The following is a 13,592-nucleotide window of genomic DNA, read 5'->3' as shown; positions in this document are numbered from 1 at the left end:
GCAATTGAAGCGGTATATTTAGAAATGTGTCTGGCGGTCACATTGTAGAGTTCTAAAGCATTTATTAGAATGGTGGAATAAATGAAAATAAACAAAAAAGCTTGAGTATATAATTAAATTATAATAATATGGTGCGTACATATTGCAATAGCATAATGGTGCACTCTGACTTGTAATTAACAATTTTACATTTTGGCCACATATCTGCACTTGCACCCACGCAGTCCGCAGGGGTCTCCAGCACGAGGGCAAAGGATTATTTGCAGCGGGTTATCAGTCATCAAAGGTATATAAAACGTAAATATATAAAAAAAATTTTTAATTCTAGACATAAGCATGTTCTTGTATCATTGCAGCTCTGATACTTCGGCATCGTCCTCGGATAGTTGTCGTTCCCGTCCGGCTTGCCTGTGAGTATCTTACACACAACTCATTTAGACACATTGTAAAGTATCGAGTAAAGTCAAAAAACGTCATCTAAGCATGCCAAAAGTTTTAACTTTGGATGAACTGTCATCAGGATCTCAATCATTTTGGCATAGATTTTGCAACGAGCAGGTTGTGTCTCTTCTCTATTTTTTTTGTCAAAAATAATTATCAAGGAAAAAATGTAAGAAAAAAGTGAAGTAAATATTTCTTTGTGTTTTTCATCTCCCCAGATGCCTCAATTATTAATTGAATGTCGAGAAAACTTGTAAAACATTTCAATTGCAAAAAAATGTTATACATATACAACCCAACTTTCAAGTTTCAAAAATTCGAAATACACAAACAATCCGAAATCTTCAAATAACTAAATCAAGAAGCACAATCAACTGAAAATCTTAACTATTACCCTCCCATTCAAGGTCGGAATTGGATATCTATGACAATCGTCATCACAGTCATTACAAAAAGAAATCCAGCCCACAACATCGACGTTCCCCTTCGCGTTCTGGATCCGAAGCGCCGAGGTCTCGTCATCATTCCGACCGCAAGTCGGTAGATCGCCAGCGCATGCGTCAAGGACGCGTGAGTAACAACAGCCAAGAGTGTTTAAGTAATTACTATAGTATAAGCTTTTGCTTTCTTAGGATCGTCCGCAGCCCAGTCGCTGCATTGGAGTTTTTGGTTTGGCCATTCATACCACACAACAGCAAGTGCGTGAACTGTTTAACAAATTTGGAAAAATCGAACGCATTCAAATGGTCATTGACGCCCATGTAAGTGTAATTGATTATAAATTAAGAATATAATCTGCCATCGATTAGTCAGTTATGCAATTTTGACGTCAGATGATTGCAAGTTGCTGTTAAACCTTGGCTATAGCATATTTTAATGCAGCAATATTGAGTCGTTGCTTTGAGAGATACTAGCAGTGAACTAAAGGCTTGCTGCAACATTATTTACAATCTAAAAATTGATTGTATTCTAAGTCATTCCATTATTATATATTTGCAGACCCGTCGCTCGCGTGGCTTCTGCTTTATTTATTTTGAGAATCTCAATGATGCACGCACAGCCAAAGATGCCTGCACTGGCATGGATGTTGATGGTCGTCGCATACGCGTCGATTATTCCATAACACAACGGGCTCACACCCCCACTCCTGGTGTTTATATGGGACAACCTTCACGGTCTGCACTATTTTTTAAATATTTCTATTCTCTCTTATAATGTGTATCTTATTTTTGCGCAGATCTGCAAGAATTCGTTCACGTGAAGAGGGCAGTCGGGATGGTTCGCGCTCGCGTCGTCGATATCGTGAGGCCTCCTCATCAGTATCACCATATGATTCCCATAGCCGTAGATATCGTAGCCGTCATCGTTACGAACGTAGTCGGACTCGCAGTCGTAGTCGTAGCCGCAGCTATTCACGCTCACCGCGCAAGTGTAAGTGCAAGGGTTCTAATCAATATTATTATTCCAATTTGTAACTTTACTTTTTTCATGATTAGCTCGTGTTACTCCGCGCTATTAGAAGCGCTGCAGCATGTGGAGAGAAATTTACAAAGCGAGGGTATAGACTGAATTACATCCATTTGGCGGCGCCAATGGAATCTCTGTTGCAGAATTATTTCATCATTTCTAATTATTGACTATTTATGTTGCACCCTCTGTATGTTTTGTAAAATGTAGTTCAACCACCAAGAAGAAAACATGTGTGTAGATTTCGCGTGTGTTCATCATTAATTCAATACACGTAATATAGTACTTTGTGATATGTATTTTAAAACCAACAGCGTAATCGATAATACATTTATCAAATTTATCCAACAAATTGTACGCTAAAGTATAAGCTAAAATAAATGCCTCAATGTGCGTAGCGTTATGCTGTTGATGATAGCAATCAAGCGAAGGGTAAATATACTACATAATGTGGTACACACAATACCAATAGCACGATAATACAAAATTAACTATAGGATTTTATAAATAAAAATTATTTTAAATATTTGTAAATCCGTGTCAGTTGTTTTAAAATATAAAACTGTAGTCCAAACAAGTTATTACAAACATTTATTGTTTATAGCTAATACAGTATTTATAAACTAACGTAGTGCATAGAAAAACCATTAATTGGGATTAGCGGCCGCGCTTGTGGAAGCAACTGCCGAAGTTGAGGCACTGCTTGTTGTGGCTTGTGCAGCTCGAGATGCCTTGTATGCCAGCTCTAGACTTTGCTGGATGACTTGCATGTCGCCTTCGATGCTGCGAGCCCAGTTTTCAACGTCGCCAAGTTCCTTGAGAGCGCTGCTGAAGTTGTCAATCAATTGCAGCCATTGGTGTGTCTGTTTGGCAAAGTTGGTGGCACCTACGTGTAATTGCTTGGCCTCGGCATCCAAACGCTTTTGATTTAAGTATGCTTGTGCCACTCTATAAGAGAATTGACAATTTCAAAAACATGCATACATTTTTTTAGGATGATAAATTACCCCACATTCAGATGATCAACCAGGGACTGGGTTAGTTCATTAGATGATTCAATGGCTTCTTTGCGTCTCACTTCTTGCTCCTGCTTGCGCTTCGATTGCTTTGCGTGATGTTCCTTTACCATAGATGTCAACATTTTGTTGCCTTTTGTTTTTCTCTTTATAAACAAAATTAACACAGCTGGCTGAGAATAAAGCAAATGTGTGACCGCAAGTTCAATTTAATAATACACTAAATTACATCAAAAAATATACCATAACGACAATTACGAAATTTGGTATATACACACAGATGTTGCAGTTGATTTTGTTGTCGTGGTTCTAGTTGCAATGTGCAAATACCAGCAAACTTAAATGCAGACTAGCTAGCGCCAAAGAGATTAGTCTTTTGCTCTTAGAATTCACTTGTGACAGCTTCGCCAATACCACTCTGAGGTCATCTCTCACAGCGACAGCCTCATGATATTCTTCAATTTTGTTCTAGGATATGAAGTTTAAAATTATAAAATTGGTATTAAGAATATATTGACTTTTAAAACGTAGCCACAAATTTATTTCAAAAATTGTATTCACATATATAATTAACAGATTTTAGTTAACAATTCAAAAGCACCTGTGCCATTACGAACAGGCAGGCCGACCATAAGGCGACTTGATGGTGAATTAAGTTCATCTGGTCTTCCGAAACCAGCTGCATTGCGCAGAAACTGTAAACTAGATTCAAAGGACATTTGCTGCAGCGGGGACGAAGAGTGTTCCATGCCTTTACGTGAAAGTGGTTGGAAAGTGCCATCAAAGGTCATATAGTCGGCAATTAGTGACAAGTGACGTCGATCCACAGTGATGCCATAAACCTTGAACACATTGCTCACTTCCTTGACAATAACTTGCGTGGCAGCCTCGATACCATAAGTACGGGCAATGGCATGAATATCGTTTGAGTAGAGGCGATTTAGATCTAAGATCTTATTGTGCTGGAACATTTCACCGATATTAATGCCATCCGTTTTCAGCAACTGCTCATCATCATTGCCTTTGTATATGATTGCACGCTTAATATGAGGCACTTGGTGTACAACGCTCTTTGCGGCCAATTCACGTATGACAGATGTCAAGTCCGGTTTCTGATAGCGTACGCTCAGATTTAATTTTACCCTGCACCAAAGATGATTCTCCTTGTCGTAGGTGTAATCCTGTACCATTTGGTTGCTGAGTAACTTTTCCACAGATTTGTCATCAGCTTCAGCATTGTCATCGTTAGCCAAATCATTTCCATCGCCATCCTCTTCCTCGTCTTCTTCGTCATCTACAAATATTTGTAATTTAGTACTCAATAGTCTAACAATATTTACAAATAATTTACCGTTGGCATCAATAATTTCCTCAGCATCTTCTGGGTCGTCATAATCATTTTCATCAGTTTTGCGTTGCTTTAGTTTAATGCCAGTTGCATCGTCGTCTCCCTAAGATTGGTTACAATCAGGTATTGAAGTATTAACATAAGTTTATATTTAACTTACGCCGTCATCCGAAGAGTCGTCGTCATTGTTTCGAGCTCTGGGAGCACTCAAAGCATCAGCAGCATCCAAGTCCTGATCATTATCATCATCCTGCTTGTTGCCTCCCTCTTTTTTATCGTCAATAACAACGCTGTGACATCATAAAAATAAAGTTAATACTGCCTTTTTCACAGGTTTTTTTTACTTACATTTTGGATGTCTTCTTAGCATTAGATATTTTTAGAATAGCGCGAATCAGCTGCTTAAAGTACGTCTGATGCATGTACTTAATAATTCGTTTGGGTCGGACACCATAATCCTCTTTGTAGATCTCGCGGGGAAGGAATTTAAAGAGTAAATCATACACATAAGCACGTTCAGGTTCCAGAGTTAAGCTTGTGCTAATGTGAACAGCTAAATAAAGATAAAACAAATTACTACAATAATTAAAACGGGTAAAAAAAAACATACATTCCAATAAGCTGGCCAGAGTCACGCAATTCAATGAAATGCGCAACTTCTCGGCATTTTGCTGTTGTCCAGGCTTGATTGGGATATCCATCGATGGTGTCTTAATGTTTGAGGAGGCCAACATAAGTATTTCACGTAGACGTGGTATACCCAGAGTGACGTTCATTTCACCACGACCGGCGAAATGGAAAGTGTTCAGTGTCATCTGCGTGGATGGTTCACCAATTGACTGCGCTGCAATCAGGCCAACAGGTTCGCCAGGAGACGCCAGTGCCTTGATGCTCTTCATGTGCATGATGTCCGAGATGATTTGCTTCTGGGACGGTTGTTTACGCGTATAGTTGTCAATTAGCTCTCTTGTGCGCTCAGAGACAGAGCCGTAGTATATATCTTGCTTGTAAACGGCAACGCTTGGATCGGGACAGCGAGCGTATTTTTTGCGGTACAATGCCTTGTCCTCGGCATCAGCCTTCTTCCACAATTTGAGTAAGCCCTCATCAAATCGTCGACGTCCTGTTTTGGCATTAATTTCATTTGGTCGCTGCACTTCGACCTCGTTGCGTAGTTCCTCCGAAAAGTGAGTGAAAGCTGCCCGCAATTTGGCAGGACGTTTCTTTTGCCAAGTGCGGATGTGTTTCTCATGACGTTGCACCTGCGACAGACACTCCTCGTCCTTCATCAACTGAAGCTGGCTGGGTCGTAAGACGGCCTTTGCGTTTTGTGCCAGAAAGTCTGCGCAGAATTTGCCATTAAAGAATTTGGACTTAAGAATATCTAGACCATCTTCGCCGTATAAAAATTGAACAACACTGTTGTCACTGTCTCGCACAGTCAAGTCATAATGCACACTCAATCCCTCCAAGTGCTTGATTAGGCAACGCTGCAGGTAACCGGATCGAGAGGTCTTCACAGCGGTATCAATAAGACCCTGTCAAATTAAAATAATTGTTTTAACTGTTCATACATAGAGCGCATTTTGTAAGCTTACTTCACGTCCCGCCATGCAATGGAAGAAAAAGTCCTGTGGCTGAATGCCTGTCATAAAGCGGCCATCAATAAAACCACCAGACTTGGGTGATGTCTCGAATGAGGGGAAACTGGGCAATGATTTGCCAGATATCATCAGAGGAGGTCTTTTGCCTTCCAGCTCAATTTGTCCTAGCAGACAGGAGATTTGCATAGTGTTGACCATGGAGCCCTTGGCGCCAGACAATACCATGAGCTGAAGATTGTTTGATGGGAACTTACTGATTAAACCACCAGGCAGACATGTTCTATAATGAATTGAAAACGTTATGTTATGTTATGTATTTTCATATCGGTTAAACTCACTTGTTAATGTCGTTTGTGTAGCCATCGAGCAAGGATTTGTATTTACGATCGAGAAGCACTCGGAACTTAGAATCCTTTACGTATGCAGCTTCCATTTTCTCAGCTAACTCATCATGAGGCGGTACGTCGTCCAGTTCAAGAGCAGCCGCCACAGCATTGTTGCCTACATCACGGCACTCATTGATAATTTTACGACGCTTGTAATCTGCCTCGTTGGTAACTAAAATATCTTTAACGCCTAAAGTGAAGCCTTCCCATTGTAGAAAGAAGGTAAACACTTTGGTGAAAGCTGTCAGCAGACGTGTGGACACGTCACCGCCGTACAACTCATACATGCAATGGATGAGGCCAAAAGTTGTTGCTCCATACTGTTGTTTGTCTAGTACGCCCACCAATAATTCACCCTTGCGTATTTGCACCTGGCTTTCACTCATCTCTTGCTCCAATGGTGTCGTTCCACACATAGGAGTCCTAGGACGCGACACGTTCCAATTCTGAAAAAAAAGTGAGCAGTATTAGAAGCGAGCATAGGGAATCTTAAATGTAATTATGGTCTATGGCTAACCTTGCCGCCAATTTTGGCAAACGAATCCAAATTAATCCGCTCATAACCTTCTGGTATTAGGTTAATAATGATTGTTGACAAGACCTGCTTGCCGGACCACAATGTGGCTGGTTTCAATATCGCTGGTGGCAACAGCTTGACATCGCCCTTGAGATGTGACAGACCTTGGAACACAAGCTGCTGATAGTCTTCGCGATTGAAGAAGCGACCTCGTATCGACAGCTTCACTCCAGATATGACCTGATCTTGTATAAGACCACCTAGCGGTGTACCGTCTTTGGGTACCAGATAATTGCTAGCCACGTTTACCAGATTATAGGCCTCAGCACGGGCAACTTCGCTTTGTGGGTAATGGGCGTTCATCTCATCACCATCGAAATCAGCGTTGTACGCTTTGCAGTTGGAGTAGTGCAATCGGAACGTTTTCTCACCATGCAAAATACGCGCTTTGTGCGCCATTATGGATGGCTTATGCAGCGATGGCTGACGATTGAGCAGCAGAACATCACCGTTGAGTACATGGCGATGCACAATCTTGACGCCATCCTTGGGATTGTTAAGTAATAGCTTGGCCATGCTAGCACGCTTGGCCGCATTATCCGCTGGTATAAAAGTGGTCAAGCCTTTGCTGTCTTGTATGTAATTCGCGCCGGGATGCACATCTGGTCCATTCATGACCATTTTGCGCAACTCGATTACATTCCATTCTGTCACGGGCACCGGATAGGAGAGCTTACGTGCAAATATATCGGGTATGCCAATCTCATCCACATCGATATTGGGATCTGGCGTAATGACTGTACGTGCTGCATAATTCACACGTTTTCCCATCATGTGCTTGCGTATGAGACCCTCCTTCTTTTCAAGTATCTGCTTGAGACCCTCAGCTGACTTGATGTCGCGTGACATGTTCACATCCAGCAGCACATCTACCGAACTCTGCAGCGACAACCAAGAGTTGTAGAGCTTCTCATGGCTGTTGGCACCGCGCATATTCTGATAGACGGCCTTTGCCTGATCGCTCAGACTCTCCTGTTGTCCTTTCATGAATTTGAGTACCACATTCAACACGTGGTTATTCTCAATGATGTTCACATAGATGTCCGTCTGCGGATTGCCCTTCATCATGTCGTTGATGACGTTTATTGGACGCGCACGTGGTGGAGTTACTGGTATCGAGCCCATAAAGAACATGTCTACTGGCGAACGGTCGGTGTTGCTGCTTGTTTCACTATTTAGGTTCAGCACGGGGACCAACAACTTTAGCAATTGTGGATAGTTTTCGTAAATTTTTCGCAGATAGCGTCGGCACTCGTCGGCGAAGATCACCTTGTTTTGGCCACTTCCTTCAGCCACATTGCCCATGCTGTCAAGTAAAAATACTGCGATATTAAGTAAAAGCCATATTTTGTTCATTTTAATAACTTACCGCTCCTTCATGTCGGCAATGGTCACGTAATAAACTAGACGTCGATGCAAATAGCGCACAAAACGCATCGACTTATTGCAGTGGCGGCATTTCTTGCTCGAGCCGCGCTGCAATGCGGCATGCGTAATCGCTGTGCGCAAGGAGCAGCTGGTCTTGGTCACATTGCTGGCATTGCTAATATTCTTGGCTAGCAGCTCGTAGACTGCCGCAATACGTGGATGCACTGCATCGCCGTTATCCAGCTTGACCAGCTCCTCTGCACTCTGGCAGGCAATTTCGGATTTAAAGAGCTCCAGCTCTTGTGCCTCAATTATGTAGCCAGCATCAATTAGGCGCAACTGCAGCATAATTATTTCGCTTTCATGATCTAGCGAATGGCAGTGAGGAATTAGTGTACATACATAGATTGTGGCCTGCTGCATAACTCACCTTTCATTTGCATTTTGAAGCAGTGCAAGCAGAAAATGCAGAGTAAACGCTGCACCAGTTTGATGAAGAACGGATTATAGACCAATGAGCCAAGCTCAATGTGACCCATGTGACCGGGACAATCTTGCATCTTTAGGCAAGTGCCACAAGGATCCATGCACCGTCCATAAGAGCCCAGGCGAATATCGTAGAGGCCACCTGTGATTGGATGTCCCAGTGCATCAAATGTGAGGCCCGTTATTACTTTGACCACACTCAGTTTGCGTATTTCCTCGTCGGTGAAGACGGCAAACTCCAGGTCCGAGGGGAACATGTGCACATCCAACGGCTTTCGGGAGCCCATTTTAAATTGATTAACTTTTTAATTCACTAAATGAAATGAAATGAATAGAGTAAAGCAACAAATAGCCGCAGCACGTGTGTTTAAAGCAGCCAATCCAAAATCTAGAGATGGATGAACATCGATAGCCCTATCGATGTATTTATTTCGATAGCTGGTCACGTCATATGGTACATTTGAATGGCGCGTCATTTTAAATCGCTTATTATTACAGTGTAAATTAACAAAACTAGATATTTTCTGCAGCATTATCTTCAACATTAAAGTGTCCTGTTCCCATGAAAAATGCGACAAATCAAAAATCGATTTTTTGTGCATATAATTTGTAGGGTATATCGATACAATGATAGCAATGACACAAAACAGGGTTGTCATTTAACGGCACGCATATATTTGAATACACAAACATTTAAAATCTTTAATAGTGAAATTATAAAGTGATATTATACAATTTCGGATGTTTAAGACTTATTATAGATATAATTTTGGTTTCGCTTAGAACTTATCACAAGTCAACTGGTATTGCCAGTTCTTAAAAGCCACATTCTGCTCGTATTTGTTGCGGACAGTGTCCATGAGTGCCGCAACAGTTGCCTCATCTCCAGTGGTTGTTGCTCCATCACCGCAGCCGTCTCTTGCTCCAACTCCAACTCCAGCTGCAATTCCAGTTCCGGTTCCTCGTCCAACGTTTGCAACCTTGTTGCCCATCTGCTGTTCGTCGTACGGCTGCAATTGTCTTGGACGTCGCACCCGCTGGTTAACTGCTGTTGGCTCTCGTTCTGGTTTCGCTGTTCGACCACCTTTGCGCCAGGACTCGACATTGCTGATGCCAGTGTCGGCACCACGCTTGGCGCTACCCCCAAAGATGGTCGTCCAACGAAACCACCTGTGTCATAAGCTATAATCCGTCTGCCCCGATGTACTATGACGCAATGGCAGATCGCGTCGCAGCAGATAAACACACAGGCCCAGGCAGGCGAGCAGAATGCACACTAGGCCAAGCATTGCATAGAAGCCTTGCCGATAGCGTGATGCATCCGCGTTGGCCTCCAAGAGACGCACACGTTGACCCAAAGCACCGCCTCCTCCCTCACGAAACTCTGCGTCCTGCGCCGAGGGCAACAGCACCTGCCAGAAGCCGTAGACGCGTCGCAAGTGCTGCCCATAGCCGGAGTCCAGCTGATTATTGGCCACATACGAATTGGCATTGCCCTGGCGATAGCTATCGTGCCTATTGATTCTAGATAAGCTGCGATCAGTGCCCAGCTCGGTTTGTGGTTGCAGCAGCTGCTCCACTAGCGTCTCATCTATACTAGGCGGACCCGCCGCATTCTTGGTCAGCTCGCCCAGGCTATAGATGAAGGGGTGTTGTGCGGTGTACGGCAACCAGCCATCGTAGATGCGTCCAGGTGTTGGATTGCCACTTTTCACAAAATTTGCAAACGAGCCGCGTAGCTTGCGGCACATTTGCTCCTCCTCGGTGTTGAAGCGACGACGGGCAATCTGCTGGAACAGACTGGGACCCAATAGCAGCGGCAAGTCGGCACTATGCGAGGCGCCACCGAACAAATTCAGCCTTCCCCGCATGTCCATGGCATGGGCATGTGATTGGTCAAAGACGTAGGCATAACTGTTGCTGTTGTTGCTGACCAGCTGCAGCAGTCGCAGGAATGGCGTCTCGTACTGTGACTCGGACAGCAGACGTTGCATGCCCCACAGCAGTTGACCGACGGAGGCCTCCTCGTTGAAGTAACGCCAGCGAATTGCCGCCATTTGCACATCACTTGCCCCATCCTCCTGCAGCTGCATGGAGCGCAACGCATTGGGCAACAGCGTGTGATTGATGTAATTATGCAGCGCCACATCGCCGTCGCGTGCCACGTCCAGCCAATAGTCCTGCCAGAAAGCGCCCTCATTGGAGCCAATGCCCAGCAGCAGTGGCGGCAACGACAGATTGCCCAACTGCTGTGCCAGACTGACGGTGGGAGATCCTGGTAGGAGTTGCACTCCCAGCTGCATGCTGCCATTGCCATGATTGTAGACACTCTCATAGGCACGCAGCAAATCCTCATTGCTCTTGCGTCGCAGGCAGCTCAACAGCTGGCGATTTTGTGCCTCTTCAAACTGACAGCCCAGCTTCTGGATGAGTCGTCGTCCCGTTGCCACAATGCGTTGTCCATGGCCGGTGCCCAAGGCGTTCAGCACTGGGCCCGGTGACATGAGTATCAGCTGCTTGTAGAGTGCGGGCTCGTTGCCCTTTTGGAGAGCCGTGGCCAATGCCAGTAGAGCGCCACTTCCATGACCAAGTAGCGTCAATTGATTGGCATTGCCACCAAAACTGGCGGCGTTACTTTGAAGCCAGCGCAGCGCCTGCAGCACATCAGTGAGTCCATAGTTGCCGGGCAATTGTCGATGATCTGGTCCCAATCCGAGCCAGCCATAAATGTTGTTGCGATACTGCACGCTGACCACCACAACGCCCTCGGCGGCAGCAAAGTCCAGGCCATTGATGCGATTGCGTGGCCAATCGTAGGCGAAATCCTCGCCAGTTATAATCACCATTACTGGCAATTGGCCATATCGCAAGCCCGTCTCCGGTGTCCAAATGTTGAGGTACAGACAGTCCTCGTTGCTGGGCGTCGCACGTGAAATGCTGCCATCGGCGCTTTCATCGTATATCGTGTTCGAGAGCTGGGGACAGATGGGCTGCATCGCTGTCGCCTGTAGCGTGCGGTTCCAGCCATTGTGCGGCTGAGCAGGCTGCGAAGGGAGAGGTTTGTGGAACATAAATGATGGGTTAATTGAGATTAGGGTAGACAACAAATCAAATTAGGATGTCAAATCTAGCAAAGCATTTTATCTCAAAGAATTTTATGTTTTCAGAGATATCCCAAGAAATAATTAATTGTATAGTATAAAGTGAATAATTTCATCACTTTTAGTTATGTACATTCATTTTATGATAAATACATTGCACATAGTTTTCATATTGCATACTTTTTTGGGCCTCGGACTTTTCTATTATTCCAATTCTATTTCTATTTCAACTACAAACTACACGAACAAATTATATGTATACCCATATGTAGAAAAGTAATATAATATATAACTTCGGGTCTGAGGAAATGTATGTATGTATTCTAGTATTTTTGTGGTATATTTGAAGAATAGGGTTTTTGAAAATGGGTAGTGGGGATCCCATAAGCTCACTCGACTGCAGCTTTTAGCTTACTTGTTAAATGTAGAATCTTTGAGCTAAGAACATTAAATTAACGGCTGTAAATTGTGTTGTAGTATATGATAAACCTTCAGTTTGGTGGAATTGCAATACTTCGGTGAAAATACTAAAAACTGTTCCGAAAATTGAAGTGCTTTAAAATATCATATACATCAAATATATAGTGAATATTAATTTGTGGTTATATAGTTGTTGAATTATAAGACAGTATGAAATATTTTTAGTAAAAATCCTGTTTTTTGACTGATTGACACATCTGATTCAGTCATATGCCTTACTATATGTTGTAGAATGTTTCGAATTGATCATTTTTAAAACAAAGATAAGGAAGGATTAACCGAGTTGTCACATTGTTTATCTACATTTTGAGAATATATACTCTTAAATGCGTCTCTCTTCAGGTATTTTCTCGAACTCACCGCAAAACGTAATGGACCCAAAGGCGGCTGAGCGTAGGGTATTCCCAGGAAGGCGTAGACCGCAGTGCGTGCTCCATCCGGAAATATCTTGAGCTGTAAGCGAGACGGCAATGCAAATTGTCAACTTCAACGTGACCAAGTGCTACTCACACCAATTAAATCGCCCTGTTCCAGTTTAATATGCGTTTGTTGGGCCCAACAACATCGGATGCTGAGCCAAATCAATACTCTCAGCAAGTTGAAGTTCAGTTTAGGCATTTGCATATTTTTTTAAAACTACGATTTGTAATACATTTTACTACGCAGAAATTATATCATATATTATAAACAATTATTTTGTAATATTGCTGCGGTAATTCTCCATATATTGTGTCTCCTTGACGCTGGAATGAAAACTGAACAGAAAAAAGAAATGTTCTCGTCGATGGAAATTGTTGGCTGAAAGTTTATGCTAGAATTATTTCAATTGTTTTCTGGTGTCATTATTTTTTGCCGCCGCTGCTGCTGCTGCTGTTGCTGTTGCTGTTGTTGCTGCTAATGTGGTTGTTTTTGAGTTGTTTGTGTGCTCACAGGAATCATTCATGCATTCATCAGATCAAAACACCAGCGACACCAAAATCGCCAACAACAGGTTGATATACGGCAGGGTTGATTGTTGATTGTTGCTGGAAGATTGGGCTCGAGCCCATAACTTTGAACCCGAAGCACCGTCAATTGTTGCTACATGCGTTCCCCCTCTTTTTTTTGGGGCATGCCACAAACTAGGGCTACTTTGAATGTTAATGAAATAATTAAGAGGAGTTTAATTTACTTAGTTGCGCATTGTTGTAGGTTAAACTTACTATTCTTTCTCGCAACTGTTTAGGATTCTTCGTTTATCATTTAGAAATGCTTTTATACTATATTTTGTAAATTATTAAATCACTTAATTATCAATCAATCAGTAACTTTTTGTGCT

The 13,592-nt window shown here is 43.0% G+C and overlaps 4 protein-coding genes across 6 annotated transcripts; 1 reads left to right on the top strand and 3 right to left on the bottom strand.

The window, feature by feature from the left end:
- The first annotated feature begins 17 nt into the window (after positions 1 to 17).
- LOC132793811 (transformer-2 sex-determining protein) lies at positions 18 to 12,661 on the top strand. Of its 3 annotated transcripts, XM_060803901.1 has the most exons (8): positions 22 to 131; positions 225 to 286; positions 357 to 410; positions 849 to 1,011; positions 1,074 to 1,202; positions 1,441 to 1,616; positions 1,679 to 1,872; positions 1,938 to 2,251. In XM_060803901.1, the coding sequence occupies exons 1-8, from the start codon at positions 129 to 131 to the stop codon at positions 1,958 to 1,960; spliced, it is 804 nt and encodes a 267-aa protein (XP_060659884.1). In that variant the 5' UTR covers positions 22 to 128; the 3' UTR covers positions 1,961 to 2,251. The 3 variants fall into 3 exon arrangements, with proteins under 3 accessions (XP_060659887.1, XP_060659884.1, XP_060659885.1); XM_060803904.1 differs by lacking the exons at positions 1,441 to 1,616; positions 1,679 to 1,872; positions 1,938 to 2,251 and adding an exon at positions 12,617 to 12,661 and having other exon boundaries at positions 18 to 131; XM_060803902.1 differs by lacking the exons at positions 22 to 131; positions 225 to 286; positions 357 to 410 and adding an exon at positions 488 to 610.
- LOC132793815 (biogenesis of lysosome-related organelles complex 1 subunit 1) lies at positions 2,483 to 3,124 on the bottom strand. Its single transcript, XM_060803909.1, has 2 exons — positions 2,916 to 3,124; positions 2,483 to 2,856 (listed from the first exon to the last, which is right to left on the bottom strand). The coding sequence occupies exons 1-2, from the start codon at positions 3,047 to 3,049 to the stop codon at positions 2,556 to 2,558; spliced, it is 435 nt and encodes a 144-aa protein (XP_060659892.1). The 5' UTR covers positions 3,050 to 3,124; the 3' UTR covers positions 2,483 to 2,555.
- LOC132793808 (DNA-directed RNA polymerase I subunit RPA1) lies at positions 3,437 to 9,089 on the bottom strand. Its single transcript, XM_060803898.1, has 10 exons — positions 8,638 to 9,089; positions 8,209 to 8,575; positions 6,780 to 8,145; positions 6,215 to 6,708; positions 5,871 to 6,156; positions 4,883 to 5,810; positions 4,621 to 4,825; positions 4,433 to 4,562; positions 4,276 to 4,375; positions 3,437 to 4,218 (listed from the first exon to the last, which is right to left on the bottom strand). The coding sequence occupies exons 1-10, from the start codon at positions 8,978 to 8,980 to the stop codon at positions 3,494 to 3,496; spliced, it is 4,944 nt and encodes a 1,647-aa protein (XP_060659881.1). The 5' UTR covers positions 8,981 to 9,089; the 3' UTR covers positions 3,437 to 3,493.
- On the bottom strand, positions 9,830 to 12,995 carry LOC132793809 (cocaine esterase). The gene is made up of 3 exons (XM_060803899.1): positions 12,785 to 12,995; positions 12,635 to 12,727; positions 9,830 to 11,737 (listed from the first exon to the last, which is right to left on the bottom strand). Exons 1-3 carry the CDS (start codon positions 12,896 to 12,898, stop codon positions 9,869 to 9,871), a joined length of 2,076 nt encoding a protein of 691 aa, XP_060659882.1. The 5' UTR covers positions 12,899 to 12,995; the 3' UTR covers positions 9,830 to 9,868.
- Between the last annotated feature and the right edge of the window lie 597 nt (positions 12,996 to 13,592).

Source organism: Drosophila nasuta, chromosome 3 (assembly GCF_023558535.2).
Source record: "Drosophila nasuta strain 15112-1781.00 chromosome 3, ASM2355853v1, whole genome shotgun sequence".
Lineage (NCBI taxonomy): Eukaryota > Metazoa > Arthropoda > Insecta > Diptera > Drosophilidae > Drosophila > Drosophila nasuta.
The sequence above is the reverse complement of the archived record's forward strand: the minus strand, read 5'-3'. Positions and strand labels throughout refer to the sequence as shown.